This window comes from Anneissia japonica, unplaced genomic scaffold, assembly GCF_011630105.1.
Source record: "Anneissia japonica isolate Jap-2015-1 unplaced genomic scaffold, ASM1163010v1 scaffold23495_len113985_cov154, whole genome shotgun sequence".
In the NCBI taxonomy this organism is placed as follows: domain Eukaryota; kingdom Metazoa; phylum Echinodermata; class Crinoidea; order Comatulida; family Comatulidae; genus Anneissia; species Anneissia japonica.
The window spans coordinates 20,853-38,230 of NW_022686072.1; the positions used below are offsets into that span (position 1 = coordinate 20,853).

The 17,378-nt window shown below is 37.3% G+C and overlaps 1 protein-coding gene and 1 pseudogene across 1 annotated transcript; one reads left to right on the plus strand and one right to left on the minus strand.

The window, feature by feature from the left end:
• Positions 1 to 8,990: 8,990 nt before the first annotated feature.
• On the plus strand, positions 8,991 to 12,183 carry LOC117113361 (juvenile hormone acid O-methyltransferase-like). Its single transcript, XM_033256672.1, has 3 exons — positions 8,991 to 9,480; positions 9,999 to 10,140; positions 10,968 to 12,183. The coding sequence occupies exons 1-3, from the start codon at positions 9,178 to 9,180 to the stop codon at positions 11,159 to 11,161; spliced, it is 639 nt and encodes a 212-aa protein (XP_033112563.1). The 5' UTR covers positions 8,991 to 9,177; the 3' UTR covers positions 11,162 to 12,183.
• A 1,093-nt stretch (positions 12,184 to 13,276) lies between these two features.
• Positions 13,277 to 17,378, minus strand: part of LOC117113388 — an 8,403-nt pseudogene continuing 4,301 nt past the window's right edge.

A 17,378-nucleotide genomic window follows, 5' to 3' on the forward strand; every position in this document is an offset into this window, starting at 1 on the left:
CACGAATCAGCGTGAACAGCAGCCTGAACAACGTCAGCTGGCCTAGGTACAGGTCTAAAGTTGAAAGCCTATTAACACTTAATTAGACAAAATACGTCCACAACAATAAGGTTATGCAAGTCATGATAATATTACTAAAACAAGCATTACGGTTCATAATTATTACCAATAACATACCAAAACACTGGTAATTAACGTTAACGTTATTTATGTTGAAGTTGGAACGCCGGATTCCCTCATTTTACAGACAGGTTGCGAACAAGTTTGCTAGTGCGCGTGGGCTGCCCGATGCAGCGCAACGAGCGATGAGGGCTCAGTCACCAAATAGATACTTTGCAACAGCCGCCCCTAAATTAAATATCACTGTAAACATGCTCAATAGCAACAACTTAAAGCATAATTCCCGAACTCAGAAACTCTATTACTGTAACTCTGGCAGTTTAATCAACTTTACGACGGGGCGAACATAGTGTTTGCCATTTACAGTGACTTCAGCAGATCGCACTCTACCATCCTCCCCGGCAAATAGTTTAGTCACCCTTCTAACTAACCACTGCCTCCTCGGACGGTTATGATCTATAATAAGCACTACTGCTTCACTGTGCAGATTTTCAGTTTCTTTCCACCATTTTTGTCTTATCTGTTGTGCCGAAAGGTAATGACGGATAAACTGTCGCCAGAAATGGTCCATCAATACCTGACTGTGTTTCGATCGCTTTTTCGTCGGTAAGTCATTTTCGGTATACACTACTTGAGTCATGGTTGGGTCCAGCCGCCCCATTAACAGAACATTTGGCGTGACTGTGTTTACGTCTCTTGGATCTGTTGATGTGTAGCATAACGTTCTGGAATTCAGAATTCCCTCAACTTCGACAAGAAGCGTCAGTATTACTGGTTTAGTTACCAATTGTTCGCCGATTGCTACCTTCAGGCACTCTTAACACTTCTGATTGCCCTCTACCACAGTCCTCCGAAATGTTGAGCGTTTGGGGGATTGAAATGGAACTTCAACATGTATGGCCGAAGTTCCACAATCACTATATATCTTAGACGGTTGGCCCTTCTAGGAAATTAACCTACATAGGGATAACAAAAATGCATCTGTATCCATGCTTTCCAATAGCTCCAAGTGGATGGCACCAACAGTCATGCACTTGTAGACTATTCCCCACCTCTTCTCCGTTCTCCTTCCAACTTTTATGTGTATAGGTCCCAAACAATCAATCCCAGTGCAATGGAAAACTGGTTTAAATAGCTGTAGCCGTACGGCCGGCAGGTCTCTTATCTGGGGATTGGATGGATTAGCACGCCAACGTTAACACACTTGATACTGCCTCTGTTGTCCAGTGACAACTTCTCTGCCTCGGAGAATCTAGTATCTCATTCTCAACTCTGCCAAAATTCGTGCTGGTCAGGGGTGAATCAACTTAACATCGGTATGTCGAATAAGTAGTTTTGTGATATGGTGTTTAGGATCAATAATTATTGGGTGTTTCGTTTGCTCCTGACTGGCATTTGCTTCTCGCAATCTTCCACCTACTCTCAGAAGACCAGTATCATTGTCCCATTCTGGACTCAATTGATTTAGTCGACTTCTGTAGGTAATAGGGATCCAGACTTCAAGGCTGTAACCTCTTCTGGGAAACAGCGTAGTTGTTCCAATGCTCTCTAGCCTGAGTTAGCAAAGATGGTCCATACTTCTGCCATCTTTGGTTGCTTGCGACATCCCGTAAGGACATGCCTCTCGTGATATCATCTGCCACATCTGCTATAGGCACATAGTTCCAGTCCATCCCATCGGTTAAGTGCAAAATCTCTGCAACTCTAGTTTGCCTCTAACAAGAAAGAAAACTAAAAAGCCAATAGGATCATTTTGTCGTGCTAATGTACGGTATATATAATGCATGGTCATGGTTTTGACAGTACGTCAGGAGGTCAGATTTTGTATCCCAGCGCATACCGAACATGGTTTCTGCTTCGGTAACATCTTGTTTGAACTCTAGTATGCTGTTTTCTGAGAGTGCTTCTACAGGCAGTCCAACCAAGGCCTCTCGTTTGTTGCTGGCCCATTGTCTAATATCAAACCCAGCGGTGTTCAGCAATCTTCTTATGGCATGGATTAGTGTCTTAGCTTCGACGGCTGTCCTTACACTGTCCAAACAGTTATCCACATAAAATGCCTCTATAACTGATCTTCTAACTTCTGGATACTGTTCACTGTTCTCGATGGCCAGTTTCTGGAGTGGATATGTAGCACAACAGGGGCTACAGGTAAATCAAAACAAATAGTGATAGCCATTGATAAATAGTAGGTGATCGAGTCTCATCACAGTTTCTCCAGATGAATCGGAACAAAGATTGGTCACCAGGCTTTACACGTACCTGATGGAACATAGCTTAAATATCACCAGATATGGCTACTTCATGTTGACGAAATCACAGAATTACACCCAGTAATGACGAACTAATGACGAAGCAGGTGCTTATTTAAATTCTGGCCCCCATGGAATTCGTGTGAACAGTTAAATACCAATCGGTGCTTGCCGTTGTGTTCTATAATATGCATTTTTCGTTTTGACTACGCGGCCAGTCTACTACGAACTAATGGACCGTGACGGCAACGCCAAGACACTGTTTGCGTACTACACCAAGAGCTGTTTTCGTTTTTTAAGGCGACTACGAAGACGCAACACACGTACGTAGGCCTACGGAGGGGAGTTAGTCGACCATGGTTTTATTAGCAGGGAACAATGTTCCCTTTTTTTATATTTGACAAAGGAAAAGTGAAAAAAAAAACTTAAGTCAAATACTGTATACAAAATAAAAAGTTTGCAGAAAACACTGAGTGATGTTTCACTGTTGGCTAGGATCTAGGCCTAGACCTAGCCTAGCCTAGGCCTAGTTGTCAAAAGAGTCGGGAACCGGGAGAAGAGGGGTGTCAGGCCTGCTCAAGCAATTTGCCAAATGCAACAATGATGTACAAATAAATTTACATAACAATTTTAAACAGAGGTACTTATATAACAAAGCTTGACCCACGATATCATGGGCGCAGATGCCCTAGCTAGCGGCACCAGATATCCCTTGGGCTTTTTTCACTATCCCCTGATTTACCTAATTTTATGTTGTGACTATTCATCATTTGTATGTGTATAAATAGGCCTTCATAAAATATTTAATTACTCACTTGTTTTAATAATGAATTCATTATTAAACGAACAAAATGCTCGGTCGCGGATGCGATGAAAATTGCAACCACCAGCAAAAAAATTACCAGCAGTTTGCCAAAGAATCCGGTTATCTGATTGGTCAATATTAGGGTAGTCGCCACAATGCCAAATTCAGAAATTCGGGTTGTCGCGGAAGCTATCACAACGCCCATTTAGCCAGTAAGTTTTGTGAGCATGCACAGATGTCTGTTACGCTCTATTAGTTCGTAGTAGACTGGCCGCGTAGTCAAAACGAAAAATACCCAATGTGGCACAAACCAAGACTCTTCAGACGTCTTTGCTTTTTCAGGTTCAACTATCTTCACTAACTCGTCATCAACTAAGTTCTGGATTAGTTGGTTGTGTTTCTCGCGCTTCTCATGTTTACGACTGTAGCTTCGTTCAATCCTCTTCATATGTGGAATCACTGAGTCAAAACCAGCTTTAAATCTAGTACCACTGTTGTCTCGCAACAAAGGCACTTCATATCGGTTTACTCCATCTACTTGGATTAACTGGGTGGTTTGTTCTAAATGCTTTAAGGCCATCTGGTCAAGACAAGAACGAGTCGAAGCCTTTCTAGGAGGAAGTTCGTCCACTTGCCAAAGTCTACGAACATCTGATTTCAGCTGCGCTGATTCGCATACTGTGTAATTGGTTACTGTAACAGAAGTTCGTGTGGATGACGTTGGTACCGGCCCATGCAAGGTCCATCCGACCACTGTGTGTACATCTGCCAGGGAGTTAGTACCGGCCTAAAGCATTGGACTTTTGTGTGGGTCAACAAATGTACATTGTCAGCACCTATAATAACCAATGGACGAGCGTCAATCAACTCTGACAAAGGCACATCTTTAAGATGAAAGAATTTCCTCTTTGTGTCTTGTGTTGGATATGAATAACTCCTCAGTGTCAGCATGGGGGATGAAAATGCATCATCTAAGTTGCACCTGTTGTGAGTTTCACCTCTCGCAGATATTTGTAAGTTTAAATTCCATCCAGGGATATCTGTCAACCCATCTTCCACTGTCTTCAAACAATTGTCTTTCGTGCCCTTTAGGTTTAACTGTGCCATCCCCTCGGTAAGCAGCATAGTTCTCATGGACCCATCATCTAATACGGCATAGGTGTCAATCAGGCTAGTTGGACTATATATAGTCAAAGGAAAAATCTTTAGGAATACGTCTCTCGGTTTAACCTGCTGGCACAAACTGTACAGTTGGCTGGTTGCTGTGGCTGGAAGAGAATGAGGAGTTGGTGTTAGGGTGTCATGCAATACTCTAAGGTGAATCTTTGAGCATAATTTGCAGCCCTTTCGTAGAGTGCACTCTGAGGTGCTGTGTTTGTCTTGCACAGTTTCGACACCTGTTATTGTGGCTTATCCAGTCGATCATCTGGCATTTTTTCAATTCTCTGAAGTTTTTGCCACCCCCAAGAAAGTGTTCAGTACTGTTGCAATATGGACAGAACATTCTAGGTATACTTCTTGCTATCTTTAGCTTGCGTGAAATTTATGGTTGTTGGGGATCGCTGATTCTTTATATTAATCCTGTGTACGGGTTTTTGCTTTTCTGGTTTTTTATTGGTCAGAGTTGTGCCAAATACAGGGTCGTCTTCCCTGTCCCTGGCTTTCTGGACGAAGTCGACAAGGTGTTTAAGTGTTGCAGTGGTACCTTTCGCTTTCAGTTTGAAGTTAACATCTTTCCATTTATTTCTGAGGAATAGCGGCATAATCTGTACAATTTTGGACAATCCATCCATTGTGTCTAGTTCGGCTAGTTTCCCCAATGCTTCCAGAGTGCCACAGCAATTGCCCAGATAGTTTGTGAAATCGCTGAGGGAGTCGATGGTGACTGCATCGCTCATTAATATTTTGTCACTCCAGGCTTTAGTGATTTTATCAGCATCTCCAAACTTTTCTTTCAACTTCTTAAGAGCTGTTTGGTACCCTTCTGTGGCTGGCTTTAGTACGCAGTACTGAATAGAGGAATAGGCTGTTCCCTCACAGAGGGAAAGTAAATGCTGTAGTTTAACGTCATCATCAGGTATCTGTAAAACTGTACTATGGAATGAAGTGATGAAGGCATGGTAGCGTAATGGGTCGCCACGACCTTCTTTGGCTGGCTTCGAGGTAAGGCGATTGCTCACAGTAGACCTTCGCAATTAAATGCATTCACATCCGATGAGCCACTACTAGCTGTGGATAAAAGAGAGGTTAGTGACATTGTTATCATCAATCACATCATTTACATCATCGTCTACCTGGTCATTATTACTTTCATTGCTATCACTAACATTATCATTGAATTATTATTTTGAGTATTATTAGGACTTGTATCATTGTGAATACTACTAGCACCATTGCTACCATCTACAATAACAACATTATCTTTTCCACTAGAACTTAATTTGCTCTGTAACTCATTAGTAATTCGTTTTATCTGTTCATTCTCAAATAGATATTGTTCTTAACATACTTCCATCCTGGCCTCTTCAGTGGCGTAATCTTCTTCCTTTTCCAGTTATGTGTGTTTCTCCTCCACTGTTTGGAATAAATCTCTCAATAGAGCAGCCCTCTTCGTAATCTCTGGTAAATCAGGGTTTTCCTGCAAACATAGCCTCTTCAGTGTAGTGCATTGTCTGGTTAGGTTTCCCTTAGCATTGCGTCGTATAATTTTGAGTTTCTTCTGTTCAGCTCCCATGTTTTATCCGGCTCGAGGGACCATGTCAAAAAGGGTGGTTGATATTTTGTCTGTATATATTATGTCTGTATTAAATGCTGTAATATTGGTTCGGGTAACGGTAGAATGACTGTACACAACTGTTCCAAGTTGACACAATGGTAGTATATTGTAGATGATGATAACACTTTACCATGTGAGCGTATGTGCTCAAGCAAGTTTATCAATACAGTAGATGAGTGATATTAAAATACGTTCCCCTAGATTAGTAGAGTACAGTATTGCGTAGTGCGTAATGCGGTGCGTGGGGTAGTTTACACTATACTGTAGTGGGGGAGGTAGTGTGTGTGGTGGTAATGTGTGTTCATTTATCACTGTAATAAATCAGAAACGATAAAATAGTAATAAACAATATCAATATAGTAATTAAAGGCATAATATAGGTCTATCATATGAATCTTTAACATATCATATAAAATAGTAACAGAATGCACTCTCCTGAGCAATTGTCGTCTCAGGTAGGCCTAACTAGTAAACAAGTACTGTATGAGTCACGTGACCTAAACTTATCAAACGAGGGAATCCCTCGCTGCACGAATCAGTGTGAACAGCATCCTGAACAACGTCAGCTGGCCTAAAGTTGAAAGCCTATTAACACTTAATTAGACAAAATACGTTCACAACAGTAAGGTTATACAAGTAACAAGCAATACGGTTCATAATTATTACAACATACAAAAACACTGGTAATTAACGTTATTGATGTTGAAGTTGAAACGCCGGATTCCTTAATTTTACAGACAGGTTGCGAACAAGTTCGCTAGCGCGCGTGCACTGCCCGTTGAGCGCAACGAGCGATGAGGGATCAGTCACCAAATAGATACTTTGCAACAGACGTATTCAATTCCCCATAATCAAGTAAGGAGAAAAGTCCCTCATGCCACTAACACTAAAACCAGAAAAAAAAAACCAAAAACGACATACGTATGTCGAAATTTCGACATAATATGTCGTAATTACGACTTACATATGTCGAAATTTCGACATAATAAGTCGTAATTACGACATACGTATGTAACACACAACAAATTTTAAACTGATAAACATCTCTTTCGTATCGATTAATCACTATATTAACACGGTTTGTCGCCTGATAGGGCCATAAATTTTAGAGTAACCTCCGGGAGTTTAGTCGTGGTACTATCGTGATTATTTTTTCTTTTATTTATGAAAGCTGAAAAGCGGAATAATTCGGGGTTTGGGCGGGACAGCTGGACACGACTCCGAAAAGCGGGACAATCCCGCCGAAAGCGGGACAGTTGGAATCTATGCCGATGTTCTTGTTATTAGTGAGTTACCCTAAGCTAAAAGAAATTCCAAAACGAAAAATAGGAGCATAGAAACTACAGTGTTTTTGCAAACAAGAAGGATGGATAACCCAAGTAAAAAGTGGCAAGACGTTGGTGGCACTCTTTCAAAATAGACACGCGGAACATCGTAGGCTACGGTACCCTGTAGCTTTTCAACGACTAGGTCTCAGGTAGGCCCTAAAGCCGAGGCTAGGCCTGGCCTAGTTGATAATACAGGAACTTCTATTGCGCCTTTTGCCAAGAGATACAATAGGCGCAATCAAAATAAATAAAAAAAGATAACTAATTTGGGATCAACAAAGACACCAGAAATGACAAAAAAACAGAAACTTTAGACAGTTAAGTGAGATTCATTTAGGAAAACAATGTTTCTTCAGAAGCCGACGAAGTCGGCATTAAGGTATGTCTAGACTTAGGCCTTGTTTTTTGGCAAGCCCGGGCACATGTACTACTAGCCTTCTCCCTAGCCCACTTAATTTTTGTACTAGGCCTAATTATTTCAAACACTTAATTTTTGTATTATTTGTAATGCTTATACGCACCCCCTCCCTTTCAAAATTGTCAATGATCACTAACGAGTGCCCAAGTGATATAAAAATTTCAACCATTTTCAAATAGGCCTTGTTGACACTGTTCAAAAAAGCTGTGAAACTATAATTTAAAATAGAGGGCGTCCTCTTGAGTTGCACTGCCATTACAGTTTTGCAATGTTCTGCACTGTGACTCCAGTTTTGCACTGTGACTCTGTGTTTTGCACTAACTAAGTTTTGCACTGTGACTCTCAGTTTTGCACTGCTGGCTATCAGTTTTGCGCTGCTGCTACCAATTGTATTTTGTCCTTTTGGCGTTCCATAGATCGGGCGCGCAATACGCAGGCTAGCTCAGCTCTCGTCTGTTGCTGCATAGATAGTAAGCCTATATAGATAGGCCTAGATGCAATTATTGTGGACATGAAATAATGTGTTATAAATAAAAGAAGTACAGTAGTAAAAATATAGCCTCTAACTAGCCTACCTCGTGCCGATCGATCCGCTCATCCACAATAAGCGTAAACAGTTTGGCTATCAAGTTTTCAAGAGGTTAAATGGCGCCTGCTGCTGATTGTTCAGAATAACCTTGTGTTGAATTTTTATTTTCATGTTCCTGTGCGCAGGCTTCGTACCAATCATTTGTTCCGTACTCTTTTACTAATGGTATTTTTCGTCGTGTTGCACTTTCTTATAATAATCTAGTTCAAATTTTCCCTAATATTGATATTTTTAATTGTAATATTTCTATTTTTAATCTTATACTAAATACCGGCTTTTAATATATTATTACAATTTTTTTTTTATGCTTTTTATGTTCAAAAAAAAAATTAAAAAAAAATTATATATTTGTATGAATGATATTATATATTTTTATGGCGACTCTGTTATTGGTGTTTTTGATACACTGTTGAGTCTTGAATAAATAAATAAAAAATATAATAAATAAAATTTAAAAAAAACGTATATTTTTTTTTCCGATGGCGTTTAAAGCCATTTCTCCGAATCCGGACTCCTGAGCAAGTCTACCGGATACCGGTCAGTCCTGATATTGTGAACGCTTCTATTCTTTACCACTGAACCCATTTCTCACAATTTTTTCTCTGGGCTTGGTATGCTTAAAGTTAAGGTTAACGTCGTGCGGCGAAAACTACCATTTAATTGGTGGGGGACATGTATTTTTATTCAAAATGCGTATGCACACAGCCCAGAAAATCCTGGCGATGACTCTGATATGGATTTCAGATTTAGCATCCTTTTACTTTGATTGTGGCTGCCAATTTTTTAGCACTCACATTTAGACAAAATGAAATATGTTATGTTAATGCTATGACTTGTTTTTAATTATTACAAAATCCTTTTTTATCAAGGTATTGATATTTCAAATGATATGATCAACGTTGCCAGACAAAAATATCAACTCGCAAACGTAACGTATGAAGTTGCAGACGCTAACAACTTTGTTGAAAAATTTCCCAAGTGGGAAGGTAGATTTGACAAGGTTGTTTCAGTTCATGCTTTACACTGGGTACAGGATAAAGCTAGTGCAATGCGTAACATCTACAACTGCCTAAAAATCGACGGGGGGTGTTTTCTCTTGTTCTGTGGACCGACACATCAAATGCTAGGCCAAAAACCTGATGAACTTCCCTATTATTTGAAACATCACAGCAATTGGAAGAAACACCTCAAGGTTTGGAAAATGTTTTACAGTATTACAATTATAAAATGCGGCATGTTGTGGCAAAATTGCTAAGTTGTAGCAAAAATTGAAATTCAATTTATTGGTATGTTCAGATACCTGAGTATGTGATCTGTAAAATGAAGGGTCATTCATTGAAATTGGAAAGTGAAAGTACAGTACTCTTAGAATCAAGATAAACATGATTTTTAGTAATTGCCTTTCAAAGTTATTTGTGCATACATTGTTTAATAGAATAAATTATCAAGATAAAAAACAATTTGTTGACCACTTCCAGAACTAATACTTTGGTACATGATTAATAAGTAATTAAACTGTTGATCTATAATGAAAAACAAATTTGGATTTTCAGGAAATTTTTTAGCTCCCATATTTTATAGCTCATTTACTCAATACTGGCCTGCGCGATAACTTAACCATTTTGCCATGACATGCCTCAAATAAGCGTTAAACAACTTAACATAAGTTATTGTTTGTGAAAATTACAAATTTGTTTATTTACTTTATAGGGTTACGTTCACAGAATGTACAATCAGTTTGACCTAGATGACACCCAGAAGTTGTTGGAATCTGTAGGTTTTGAAGTACTTAGTGGAACGTCACATACTCCATGTGAAAATATAGACATCTCCAGTGAAGACGAATTAAAAGGTACGGTAAAGCATTTTATTTGACAGTAACACGTGACATGCCCAAATATGGTCAATAGGCACATCATGACTACTGTATTATGGGCATACAACAATTTTTTTTTATTAAATACGATTTGACAGAGCTTAGCAAGGCATAGTTTGCTGTACGGTATTAATTTAATTAGTCTTAACTCATTTAAAATATAGGCCTATATTCAAGTTCAAGTTTATTTCAAAATATCATTATTGTAGCTTTGCAGCTAAATTGCGAATGATACATTAGGAAAAAAAATAGACCTGGGTCTATACATTGCACAAAGATTACGAAACAACATTTATATATAAATTCAAAATATAAGGGTAAAAAAGATACACAACAGTAAAAATATATTGATTTAAAAATTTAACATATTAAACTATGATTTAGGTTTAGGATGAACTGATTAATCTGGGCTTAATGTTAATATTGAGGTTCAAGTATTATACCTTACAAGCAGTGGCGGCGTCAGCGGGGGACAGTGGGGAATTTTAACCTCCGTAGGACAGGACAGGAGCCCCCTTTCGGTGGACGAATGACTAGGTTGTCAGATAAAAAATTTAAAAAAAATAATTTTCCTATCCAAATAACGTTATTTTGCCTACCAATCCATAATTGTGGTCTAAAAGCACATTTTGGACCATACTAAGCATAAGGCACAAAAACTCTATTCCGGGCCGTCGACAAATTTCCGGTGCTTAGAAATGTAACATTTTACATGATTATTTTTTAAAACCTCCAATATTTTAATGAGAGAAATATTGCGAATTTCCAAAGTAGGTAAAATTTTTAATTTTTTTATTTTCCAGAATACCTGCGTACACTCCTTGGGCACCTAGGATATTTGCCACAGCAGTACCATACAGAGTTTATTCAAGATGCGAGTGACTGGTGTTATAAAAAATTTCCTATCAATCAATTAGGAAATATATACAATAAGGTGACAGTAATTGTCGTTCATGCTGTTAAAAAGAAAATTGTGTCAGACACACAAAAAAAATAAATGGAATTCAAATTATATTGCCACTTTGGAATTCAAATTATATTGTAACCATGAAAACACAAGGTCTTTCGTGGTTATGACCTCCATCATTGTAAGGGATGGAGGCTGGGCTTTTTTTCTTTCAAAGATATGAATGAATTTATAATATTCATTAAATGTCTACAATGTCAGTCGCTTGAAGCACACAATCAACAGATCCAAGTTCCATATACATTTTTATTTATAAATATTAACAGTGGACAATATTGAGAGATGAATTCGCAATCCACCTAGTTAACAATGACATAATACTCTTTACTAAAAACATCTAACGTTATGATTAAAATATACAAATTGAAATATTTATATACATTTAAAAATGACATAATAATAAAAATAGTAATAAAATATCGGTCTTCTTTTCACATAATGGCTCTTGCTATTTTGTCCATAGCATTAATTGTTGTCATGTCACAAAAAAAAAAAAAAAAAATATTACGATGTAAATTAAAATAAAAGACAAGGTCTGGAATGTCAATGCTTAATATGTTATTCTATGTCTAGGTAGAAATTACTTCATAGGCTAAAAAAGATATCTTTTATTTGCACGAGTTAAAAGTATGTGTGTAATTTTCTGCATACACAAGTACTAAATACAGTGGTGTTGCATGAACCCCCATTATCTAATTCCACATTATAATTTGCATATGCAAACTAAGCTAATGTAATTGAATTCAGAAAAGAGCCGGGAAGACGCACGTGTCAGCATATGTTTTTACGCTAAAGTTTAGTGGGACGTGGCTTAGCGGAAAAGTCACATTTTCGGCCATCTTAAACCATAAAAAAAGCATCCCCAATTAACTACACCAGACATTTTATTCACGGACGTTGACCTCCGAGGCTTATATACATAGGTGGCCCCTTAGCTTAACCACCACTGACTAAGGCATTGTGAAACCTTACTATTGTGTATAAGTATAACAATGGTGATCCTTGTTTAGCATGTGAATACATCAGCTGGTTTTCACACTGATTAATATGATTATACAGGGGCGGATCCAGAGATGTCCAAAAGGGGGGGGGGCCGAAAGTGGGGGCCGAAATTTGGGCCGATCGAGACAACAATGTCCTAGGGGGTCCGGGGGAATGCCCCCGCGAAATTTTTGTGTTCTAGACGCCCGAAAATAACATTTGAAGCGTTGTGGGCTATCATTTTTTTCTTTTTCTTTCTTTTTTCCTTTTTTTTTTCTTTTCTTTACCTTCCAAAAGGGGGGGCCGGGGCCGGGCCGGCCCCCACTAAATCCGCCCCTGTTATACATAAGCTTTAAATGCCCAACCACTTTTTACCCACAATTTACTGAGGTAATAATTGAGATAAAAACGTAACATTTACACTTTCTCCTGTTAAAATTTCTGACATTTCGAACTAAATAATAAAAAAATATAGTAAACACAGCAATACCAATGATAATACCATCCAATACCAATAATAATATTATTATGGTAATTATAATAAACTATAAGTATTATTGGCCTATAAAATAACATTATTATGATAGTAATAAAAATTAATATTTATAAAATTAATACAGTACTAATAATTAATACACACTGATAAAATTAATTGCATTAATATAATAGAAATTCAATGTCAATAATAATTGATTAGATTAGATAATATCAATATTTGAGTACTTATGACTAATGTCCTATTCAATTCAATTATAATTAAAGAAAACATATCAGTAATTATTGACATCTCTTTCATTCAATATCGACACGCGAAGTCGACAATAATATAATACGTGTAGCATGCAGGCGACATGAGGCCTGACCACAATTTTCTTGTTGCCCGCGAAAGTGATTGTAAAACTGTATTTGTGCAGCCCGCTTACCATTCCTCGCTCAAAAACGCACCATTGTTGTCGCTAATAACCTGTAAAAGTATACTGATATAAAAAGATTAATAGGCCTACAATAATACTGTAATTCAATTTAAAACATTCTTGTCCGAATGTTCTAAAATTAAACACTTTGGCTCATTCTTGGTTTAAGACTTTCTTGTTACCCTTTAAACTGAGTAATATGCTTGATATTGATTGTTTTTGTAGTTTTGTTTTTAGAAGAGTATAGATTTAGAGGATAGTTTACTAAAAAAAAAACTTCATCACAATAATAGTTACAATATTCATAACTGTTTTAAAAATGAGGTTAAAAAACAATCAGCCCCGCTCTACTACAGTGGCATATCTAGGGGTTGCGTCGGATTGGGTGCAAACCAACTGGAGGGGGGGGGGGACATTAAGCCCAAGTAGTTAAAAATCATTTTATAATGCTAGATAGCACCCATTAACTTATGTAGCCCCCCTTACTTCACCTTCATTTCCCCCCTCCCCACCATTTCAAGTCTATTAGATACACCAGTGCTATATTGGTTTCTTCATTCAAGCTTCTTTTCTCGGTGCATGGCCTGAAGCAGATTATGTACTAGCAAAGCCAGAATCTTGTTCATAGGATCCATTGCGCCTCTCTGGAACCACTTCGGTATCGTTGTCCTTGCATGCTTGAATCCTAACTTATTTAATATATAGTCAGCTCCCAAAGCCTCGATTTCTTTTCCACCAAGAGACAGTAGCCTATTGGAGTAAGAAGAAATATTTATCAATGTACTGTATTCATTCGTGTCTAAATGCATGGCCCATCCCATTACTTTGAAGGGGTTTTTCAGAAATTGGCAAATGTTACATTAGCCAGACATATTTACAAAACAAGTTCTCGTAATCTCGAAAGCTCTGATGAGATTCTAGTGGCCTTAACAACCACCCATACAAAGAAGATCTATCAGCAATCAATCAATCAGCCGAGTGATTCTAGTTGCCCTAATGGCCGCCCATACAACAAATATCTATCAATTAATCAGCAGGGTATTCCTAGAGCTCCTCATCGGAGCTAAAAAGTTGCACTTACCTAACTGTAGGTTCAAGTTGCCATGTTGTGCACTGAAACACTCGCCAGTCTTCTTCACCACGGGATGGAGTCATGTCTGCTAATTTCTTGTCTGGGGCTAAAGGCGTAGTATTTGAAAGATCTAGAATAGAAATACAATATACAATAAAAAGAAAAACAAAGACAATTTAAAAGTAAAGAACTGAAGTTTAAAATATTCAGTTAGAAAACCTTATTGCTCCAATCGAGCACTAGACCAATTCACTACCACTCAGTTGCTTCTGATTAGACGAAAGGTAGTTTGTGCTGAAGCCCCTAGTTCAAACATGACATAGCAAAACAACGCAACTTGAAATTTTTTTTGCATGTTTCAAACTTTGCAAAAATTGTCGTACCCTATTATTATAATCACAGTGTCTATAGACACTATGATTATATGTGTAATTTTAATTACAACCGTTTGTTTATTACAAAGTCATAAGTGACAATTACAGATACGTTTGCCTTTGCCTGGAAAACATGTTAGGCTTGGTATTGTTGCAATTAAGACATATTTTTGAATACCATTTTGAGGCAAAACAACGTACTGTATCTTCATCGTAGATATGTTGTTTTGCCTTTTAGTTATGTTGTTTTGCCACCAAAAACCACTAGATTTTATGTCTTGTGCTTAAAGATATGTGGTGCTATCTCCGAAACGAATCATTATTGAGACCTGAAATTTTCACAGGTAATTCAGACGTGTTTACTCCCAAATGATATTATCTAAAAATTGACAAAAATGTCAGTAACGTTACGTTTGATTTTACACCGAGGGCCGCACCCAAATTTTAAGACGTTTCCAGCGTGCTTCTTATACCTTCATGCACTGCTTTTATTACACTTTATTCTCAGTTTTGATACAATTTTTTTTAAATGATCGGTGTCTGCCCATAAAATATAAGTTGTTTTTTCCATAGATGTTTGGCAGGCTGCGCACATAGGATTTTTAATTTTCGCACACTGTCCACCTGTGATTTAGGAAATTAGCAGCAATGTTTGGTTAAAAATGCTATCACTAATATGTTTTTGCTCATGTAGTCAAAAATACAGACAAGCCAACACAATTTGCAACTTTTTGCCTAGTGGAAAACTACCATTCTGAGAAAGAGGTATCGCTGGAAGGGAAAAAAAAACAAAAAATATTTATATTAAGTACCTTTATCTTTTTTGTCGATGTAACTTGAGACAAGATCGTGTAAAAATATAACCAGTTCTATGTCCATTGCCATGTGTATGTGATCGTCAAATTGAGTTATAAAAGTTACATCCACGGTTGGCTTCTCATCTGGATTGAAAAGAAAAAACACCATTCAAAAAACATTTACAGTAAGTCATTTGACAAACGAATATTATAAACAAACGAATAAAAGGTCTGAAACACTAACAAATTTTAAAAATATTTTAAGTAGATTAAAAATGGCTTCAAACCTTTAAATGGTGAAGTTTGTGGCAATATTGGAATAATAATACTGTTACAAAACTGACATGGATAATAATAATAATAATTTATTCATTAATATGGCACAAGTTCCATTAGAATATGTTCAAATGTGCATTACAATAAAATAGAAAAGAATATTACAAATTAACAATATAAAAAAGGAAGATAAAATTCAGGGAAGCTAAAATTACCCATTCATATCAACCAAATATTGGGGTAATATTGCCGAAATATATTACGCCTTTCTGTATGAATGGATCATGTATGCTCAGAGAGCCATCGGCCAATCTTTTTAGTCATCTTCACAAACTGAGGGTGTACTTTATTGTTTATTTTTTTGTAGGAGTAATATTACGGGAATGTGATTTGCTTAATTTTTCTGTGCTTGTTTCGGACACACTCCAGAGCGCACCCAGACGGGAAATACTGCGGCAATAGCTGGGTCTGAAAATGGAATGCTACAGAATCCGCATATCACGATTGCAGTTAATCCTCAACTCTGTCTGAAAGTTATTATTTATTTCTTCTTTAACCTGGGTGGCCTGTTCAGTATTGGACACTGCTCTCCCACAGGGCCCAGGATCAACAAAAAATGCGTTTTCTGCCAGTTTCAGTTCTTGTCCTTCAAAGGAAGGGCAAAACACCTCGCCAGGCTGGATCTGGTGTTGTGATTGTGAACTCTGCCCAAGGGGGTGAACACATCAATTAAATAGATGGGAACTCCGCCATTCAAGCATTTAGTGACCAAATTTAGTATATGCTTATCTCTCCTTTCAGAAAGAATTGACCACCCCAAGCACTGATGCAAATTAATAATATTAGTTCTAATTTCAGCTTTTAAGATAAGTCGCGCAGCTCTATTCTGTAGTATTTGAATTTTATTCGCTAATCCTTTACTAAGGTTAGCCCACACAATATCTGCATAATCAAATAATGGCAAAATAACAGATTTATAAAGTTGATTAAGTGAATTTATATCAATGTAACAACGAATTCTCCCGAGCATACCAATCCTACTACTTACTTTTTTACTAAGCTTATCAACATGGGTATTCCAGGAGAGGGAAGGGTCAAGCCAAATTCCCAAATATTTAAAACTATCAGTAGCTTGAATGGCGGAGTTGCTTAATTTGAATAAAAATACAATTTTCGGAACGTTATTTATTATTAAGCTGTCCAGATTATCAAATTTTCTATATATGGGCATACAAAAAACCTTTGTATGCCCATATATAGTCATGATGTGGCTATAATATAACCATATTTAGGCAAGTCACATGTTTTTGTCAAATAAAATTTGATAGTCTGGACAGGGCTTACCGGTGGGAACATTTTTTCCTTGCTGATGCTTTGACCTCATCGGCAAATGAAGCTTCGGAAGACAAAAGACTGGGACTGCGTCATGTTTGTATTTCACATGTCCCTGAACAGTTGGAATGGCTTGAAAGAATGGACGAAGATCTAAATAGCAAACAAATTTTACTGATGAGATTTTACTGATGAAATCTAAATATCTGAATCTATAACACATCTAAATGTGGCAAAGACAAGCCAAACCAGTCACTTGTTGCAAAAAAAAAAATCAATTTTTAGTTGTTAATACTGGGTTAAACCGTAAAATGAGAGAATAAAATGGTGAAAGAATCATTTAAAGCTGACATTTCGTTAAGAAGTTACAGGAGTTTGAACACACAGCTGTTTAAAGAACAATATTTGAGAAATCAGCCTTCAAAGTTTACGATTTTGGGAATTTCTTAGGCAGAAACCATCATCAAATCATTAAAAATTTTTGTTTTAACATTAAAAATG

Bases quoted from the DNA above. Each gene is read 5' to 3' on its own strand.
- LOC117113361 (XM_033256672.1), top strand. From the start codon at position 9,178: ATGATCAACGTTGCCAGACAAAAATATCAACTCGCAAACGTAACGTAT. The intron at 9,481-9,998 runs GTTTGGAAAATG...TTTACTTTATAG, and splicing joins ATTGGAAGAAACACCTCAAG to GGTTACGTTCACAGAATGTA. The intron at 10,141-10,967 runs GTACGGTAAAGC...TTTATTTTCCAG, and splicing joins CAGTGAAGACGAATTAAAAG to AATACCTGCGTACACTCCTT.